Source organism: Lipotes vexillifer, unplaced genomic scaffold, assembly GCF_000442215.2.
Source record: "Lipotes vexillifer unplaced genomic scaffold, Lipotes_vexillifer_v1.1 scaffold75, whole genome shotgun sequence".
In the NCBI taxonomy this organism is placed as follows: Eukaryota; Metazoa; Chordata; class Mammalia; order Artiodactyla; family Lipotidae; genus Lipotes; species Lipotes vexillifer.
This window is the reverse complement of record NW_006771517.1, coordinates 2,563,692-2,570,462: the sequence shown is the minus strand read 5'-3', so window position 1 is coordinate 2,570,462 and position 6,771 is coordinate 2,563,692. Positions and strand designations below refer to the sequence as shown.

Below are 6,771 nucleotides of genomic sequence, written 5' to 3'. Positions count from 1 at the left end.
GAAAGAGTGGGGATAGGTTGAGGGAGTTTTCTGCCCCTGAATGGCTTTGGAAAGGAGGAATGGGTGGGAAGTTTTGGGGTGACTCGGGGAAGGCTGGCATCTTGGAGGACTTAGGGCCCTACCCCTGGGAAGGGGACACAGAGATGTGAGCTCCAGACTTTCTGACCTGGAGTTGGGCTTTCTGGGGGCTTAGATGGAAGGGGCCCCATTGAAAGGGAGAAGTTAGGGAGACAATGGGAAGGTGGGATGTGGTGGGGCGGAGGAAGGGTCCAGACCCCAGGCCTGGCTCCTCCGCTGGCCGTGAGGGCAGCTCAAAAGTCCCGCTTGGGCTGGATGGTCTGCACAGAGGATTGCCCAAAGTGGCTGGCGGGTGGTGAGAACCAAGACCGGCCACTGGCATCGTGGAAAATGGGGGACAACTGCTGCTCCAGCTCATCCCCGAAGACCTCCATGTGGCCATCGGTTTCAGTGTCCAAGGGTTCTGCCTTGGGGTCCTGGCTGAGCCAGCCAGTCATAGCCCAGAACATGCAGATGGCCAGCAAAATCCCGGCTGCCCCGCAGAGCACTGTGCCTGCCACGCGGCAGGTGCCCAGAGCCTTGTTGTAGTCGGCTGCCCGCTGATCCAACACCAGGAACTCGCCCTCTCCGATGCCCTCCAACTTGGGGGGCACTGCATAGCCAGTGGTCAGGGCTGCCAAACCCAGTAGCAGAAGCAGGGTACCTGAGGATAAGCTGATCTGGAGAGAAGCAGACAGATTGGGAGGCAGTCAGGGTCAGCTGGGGCCCCAGGCCAAGGGATCACCTTGGATCCCAATTGGACTTAAAAGTAAGCCCTTGGTCCAACCTTAAAAGATGGGATTATAGACACACCTGCTAGGATCTAATTGACAAGGGCACAAACTGTCCTGTTCTATTTGGAATCTTGAGGCCTCTGAATTAATTTCCCTTTCAGCTCCCACCTAGCAGTGGACTTCTTCTGCCAGCCTTGAGTCCCCCTGAATCATCATTTGGGTCCCATCTTATCCCCCTGTCCCATCTACCCTCTACCTCTATCCCTCTGTCGGGTTAACTTCTACACATCCCTCAGATCACATGCATCTCAAACCTCACCTCGTCAGGGAAGCCTTCCAGGATGCCCCTGGACTGGGTCAAGTCCCCAGCTCTGCACTCATGCAAACGCTGTGCCCATTTGCTCTTCAGTGCACTCACCTTGGTGCACACCTGGACGTGTACCTTGGTTACTATGTAAGTGATGTCTGTCTGCCTGCTACACTGGACTGAGAGCTGGGAAAGCCATGAGATCAGAGACTGCCTGTTTGGGCTCCCAAGGTGTCTTCCATGCCTAGCACGGTGCTGGTACCCAGCAGTAGCTGAGCGAATGTTTGCAGAATGACTAAATGAACCACAGCTAGGAGCTCCTCAAAGACAGGGACCACATCGTCTTAAATTCTGTGTCCCCAAGATCCTAGCACACTGCTTGGCAATAAGAAGATGCTCAAAAACTTAAAATACGTACTTTCTCCTGGAAGTCTTCCCTGATCACCCCAGGCACTGAGGGCATTTCCTCTCCTGCCATCCTCTGCACACCTGGCCTGAGGTTATGCATTCTCTGTGCAGGTTGGCACCTCGCCTTCCCACTAGAGTGAAGCCTTTTGAAAGCAGAGAGGAGGGACCCTCTGTCTCAGGCTTCCTATAGTATTTATCAAAGAGCATTGTAGGGACCCAGCTCACTGCCACTTCCATGCCTTTACTCACATGGTGCTCCCTAACTGACCACTCTCCATGGCTGGTATGGACATTGACTGTTCGTTTCTCTCACATTTTCTACCGTCCTGGCAATAGTCCCCCAGTATATCTTTGGGAAGCCACAGGAAGATTTAAGTGAGGTGAACCCTTCTTCCTGCCAGTCAGCATATACCATCCCTCTGGCCACAGTAATTAGCTCAGGGCTGGGCAAGTGACCCATTCAGAGCCAATGCAATACTTGCCAGGACTTCTGGAAGTGAAAAGCATTGTTTCTTTTCTGAAAGAAATACTGGTTGAAATTCTGATTTCCTTGGAATGTGTGGAGTGAGAGACTGAGGGTCAGCTTGGGAGCAGTCATTTGGAGAACACATGGGGAAGAGCCTCAAACTAATGGGCTGCAAGGATGGGGGTACCATGGGGAGCCTGGAGGAAATCTTGAGTCCTCAGTGTGATGCTTTGAACTGCTGGAGCGAACTTTGCCTGAAGGCCCCCAACCTCTGGTCTCTTCTATAAAATGAGCAATATTTTCCCTTTATTGTTGAAACTCATTTGAGTTGGGTTTCCTCTTGCTTGAACATGCAAGACTCCTAATTGCTACGCAGCCCCTTTTCTTTCTATCCACTGATCCCACCTCCTCCCTGAAACCACAGGAAATCACAGGAATTGCTCCTCCTTCCACCTTACCTTCCAGCACAGTGAGGGCCAAGGTCGGTGAGGGCACAGTACAGGAGGCCCCTCAGGGTCATCGCTGAGGGGGGTACCTGCACAGTCCTCATAGAAGAGGTGCAGATAGGAGCGGACCCCATACCACTTGCCATCTTCCACGTTGGGGCCTCGGCTGCAGCCACAGGGACGCTCGCAGCTTGGCATCCTGGGTCCCTGTGGGGTAGGCCAGGTGCAGTGGACAGAGGGAGGGGGCAGTGAGGGTTGCCCATGGTGACTCTCCAAGGCCCCCGGAATCCTTGCGCAACTTTCACCTCTCCACCCATTTTAGAGGAGCTCACACTCATAGCAGAGCCTGTCCTTCTGGAATCCTGGTCTCAGTATAGTGCGAATGAGCCAAGGCACTGAGTGCTTAGCCCACAGCCTGGCAATTTGTTGGTGGCGATAAATTTGCATGTTTACTGTGGAGGCCACCCAGTGGCTGGAACTGTGGGTTCTGGAGCCGGACTGCCTGGATTGGAATCCAGGATCACCACTTCCTGGCTGTGTGATGTCAGACAAGTGCTTTCACCTCTCTAAGTCTCAGTTTCCTCATCTGTAAAACACAGGTGATAATCATACCTGCTTTATACAGTTATTGTGTCCAGTGCCAAGAAACGATAGCTTCTGTGACTATTATTACTGTAATTTCTTCATTATTATTTTATCCTGAACTTCCAGGGCCCCATGTCTAGAATGGGAGCTTCTTATCCTCATCTCCTCTCCAAATCTCTTCCCCTTAATTTCCCTGCCTTTCAAGATATTCTGGGTTGAAAGTGTCACGGTTGACACTCGTCCAATCGGGTGGAGCTCCCCAAGCTCCAAGGTCCTAAAAGATCCCTCCCCAGGGCTGCCCCTCAGAAGGCAACAATCTCCAAGTCCCAAGGAATCTTGACTCCACAGAAGGTGAAAGTCAGGGGTCCTCAGGCTTAGGTGTTCTTAGGCTCAACATTAGATTTCTAAAGAAACCTATCTAAGGACCTTTCTTTTCACAAATGAAGACACTGAGGCCTAGGGAATGGAGGGTCCTTGTGTATCCAAACATCCTTAGGACTAAAAGCAAAGGGGGTGGGGGCTGCTGGGGAAGGACTGGGCTCCCCCGCATTCCATGATGGCTCTCAGTCCCTCTGAGCAGCTTCAAACAAAATGAAGCAATGTGCTTACACTGAAGGATAAGACAAATTTCTAGTCCCCTCTCATTTCCAGATGTGATCCTCAAATCCCTGTGTAGAGAGACTCACCAGCACACAAACACACAGCACAGAGAAACACACACACACACCAGAGACATACACAGATAGATGCACATACACACACACCAACACAGACACACAAACACCACAGACATATACAGACAGGCACACATATACCACATAGAGACACACAGAGCTAGACACACAGCACAAAGAGACAGACACTCAGACACACCACACACACACACACACACAGCCACAGTGTGTGTTGGAGGTGATTCTATGGATCCACACCAGCACACAGAAGTGCTGCGTTAAAGCCTGTCTATAAATCACAGCTCTCCACAGCCCTCACCCAAAACTCAGGGGAAAAAAGGGAAAAGGGGTAAGAGACAATACCACCCCCCACCCCCACTGACATACAATGGGGAAAGGCAGAGATCAAAAGCCAAAGACGGAGAAAGAAGAGGGCGAGTGGTGGGGGGAAGAGCCGGCGCTCCAGGGAATGGGGGAGGGGGAGGGATGGGGCTCTGCAGAGGGTGTGGCCAGAGCGGGCACCGCCCCGGGAGATTTCAGCTTCCTCACCCCGGCCGGCGGGGCGGTGGGCATCAGTGCAAAGACCATTAACCGAAGATCCTAGGGGACGGGGCGGGGAGGGAGCTCAGGGGTTATAGGCCAGGGTTAGCTCCTCCTCTCGCGCAGCTCAAACATTCATCACCCGATCCCGCTGGCATCGGAGCGGGAAGGTGACCTTGACGCTGCCTCCCCCCGACCGGGTCCCTCCCCTTCCTCTTAGGGTTGCCCGGAGGCGGACTGGCGGTCTGGGGGAGGGTGGGAGAGGATGCTGAGAGCCCCGGACCAGGGTTGCCAAGGAACTGCTGGGGAGCTGTGCTTAGGCGGGATGGGGGAGGAGCTCCGTGTGAAGGGAAAGGGAAGAGGACGGAGCTACTGGGTCCGAGGGGTGGAGGCTGCGGCGAGGAGGCGAGCGGTGACAGCCACGAGGGCCCGAAGATGGGTGGAATCTCTCGTACTTATGGGGCCTCGCTCAGTTCTCTTTCCCAGACCCCCAGACCCGCGCAGTCCAGCGTCCAGTGTAGCTCAGGCCTGAAGGGACGCTCTCTGGGGGGTGAGGCCAGAGAAATCAGGCCAACTTCCCCCGCCCCCACCGCACACTGTTTCTGAGCCGACCACCAGTTCCCCGGTTGAGATTAAGTGCATCCTTTCCCCTAGAGGGAAACTGAGGCAAAGAGGGGCGGGAATGGGTTTTCTGCAGGGAGGTGGGTGGCGTCTTGTCCTCTGAGGCCTCCGCCCGGCCTACCAACCCTGAAGTGTCTCGGGGCGTTGGGCTGGCGAGACCTCTAACCCTGCTGCTTCCCCGAGACCTTACCTCGCAAAGCCCGAGGCACACCAGGGCTGGGGCGCCGCCGTCCTGCCCGAGGCAGGACACGGCCGGGCTGGGGGTGCGGCAGGGCTGGGGGTTCTCCAGATCCTGGGAGGAGGCGGGGTGGGGTTCGGGCCGAGCGTGGGGCAGGGCTGAGCTCACCTCTTCGTCCGCAGTCTCCGCCGAGCGGGAGCGGGAACGCGAGCAGAGCAGAAGCAGGTTGTGTTGGCGCCTGCGCCGCAGTTGGGGGGCGGGGGTGACACGGGTGGGGGGGCGCCGGCGCGCCCTTAGGGCTGGCTCTGCAGATTTCGGACCCCTGCAGGATTGCGAGCCCTGGCCCCCTTCCAAGAGTTCCCTTCTCTCTCTGAGACCCCAGGCCCCTCGCGGGGACCCCATCATATCCCTCGACTCCACCCCCTCATGCAGTCCCTCAAACTCCTCGTCTGACTGTCCCATCACTCCCTCAATCTCCCAACCCTCTGACTGAAGACCCTTGACTTCATGGAGCCTTCGTTTCCGCACTGTATCCTCTGTTCCTCTCTGGGCCTCCATCCCCCTCGTGGAGCCCTCACCCCAGTGTACAAACGCTCATCTACTGGCTGCGCCCCCATCCTCTTCACAGACTCCTGGCTCTCTCGTTGAGCCCCACCTCTCTCCCGCCGGGTCCCTACCAGGAAGTCCCCTCCTGCTTGCATCAGGAGCCCCTTATCTGACTGCAGTCCTCACGCTCTCACTGAGTCCCCCATCCTCTCTCCATTCTCTCCCTCTTCGAGCCCCTACCCCTTGCTGAGGATCAGCGCCCCTTATCTTGAGAAGGGAGCTGGGGTTGGAGAGAAGCTGTTGGGAGAGACAAGTCCTTTCCCTTCTGGAAGGATCCTCCCTTGTTCTCTCTCCCAACCTACCCCTAGCTCCGTCCTGGACAGTGTGTGCTCTGGCCCATCTCCCTGGAGAGCCAGCCCTTGCCAGGCAGCTGAGTCTATTTCATTCCTTGTCGTGTGCCCACCCACAGCCTTGGCTTTGTCCCACATTCACTCTATGGGCTTGGCAAAGTCACCACACCTCTCCAAGCTTCTTCAGGCACCATTGTGCACACGTGCTTTCGTGCCCTGAGTGTCCGTTCCGTCTCTCCTTGGGCTGTGGGCCAGGGACACAGGGACGCATAAACTCTGCAAGGTGGAGACACATCCTGTTCCTTCACTGTTGTATCCCCGAGCCTCACAGGGCACTTGGCATTGAGCAGGCAGCTCAATAAACATCTACTGAACACAGACTAATAAAAACAGCGAATATATGATGCTGAGTGTGAGCAAAGTACTTTTCTAAGTGCTATATATGAACTACACCCATTTAACTGTGTGTGTGTGGGGGGGGGGGGAATTCCTAGAGCTCAAGACTGAAGCCCTCCCATGTGACAGGAGATGAACCTGGAGAGGCAGGCAGACGTGAGACCCTTCAGGCCCTCACAAACCAAGATAAGGAGTCTGGACTTCAACCCAAGAGTAGTAGGGAGCCATATAAGCGTTGTAAAGAGGGGAGGGGTAAAGAGGGGAGGGGTGTGATCTGATCTGCTCTCTGAAAAGATCGCTCTGGCTGTGGATCCCTGGGAAGAACGGGATAAAAAGCCCAAGCGAGGTAGGAAAGAAATCCGTAAGGAGGCTCCATGTCAGAGAAGACGATGTCTTGGCCTAGTGGGCTTGCACAGAAACGAACGGATTCAAGAGTTGTTGTGGTGGGGGGTGGGTAAAATGA

At 55.4% G+C, this 6,771-nt stretch overlaps 1 protein-coding gene across 1 annotated transcript; it reads right to left on the bottom strand.

The window, feature by feature from the left end:
* Positions 1-311: 311 nt before the first annotated feature.
* NRSN2 (neurensin 2) lies at positions 312-4,265 on the bottom strand. Its single transcript, XM_007446882.1, has 3 exons — positions 4,227-4,265; positions 2,431-2,625; positions 312-737 (listed from the first exon to the last, which is right to left on the bottom strand). Exons 1-3 carry the CDS (start codon positions 4,263-4,265, stop codon positions 312-314), a joined length of 660 nt encoding a protein of 219 aa, XP_007446944.1.
* Positions 4,266-6,771: the final 2,506 nt, after the last annotated feature.

Bases quoted from the DNA above. Each gene is read 5' to 3' on its own strand.
- NRSN2 (XM_007446882.1), bottom strand. From the start codon at position 4,265: ATGGTCTTTGCACTGATGCCCACCGCCCCGCCGGCCGGG. The intron at 2,626-4,226 runs GTGAGGAAGCTG...CCTACCCCACAG, and splicing joins CCACCGCCCCGCCGGCCGGG to GGACCCAGGATGCCAAGCTG. The intron at 738-2,430 runs GTAAGGTGGAAG...GCTTCTCTCCAG, and splicing joins GGCCCTCACTGTGCTGGAAG to ATCAGCTTATCCTCAGGTAC.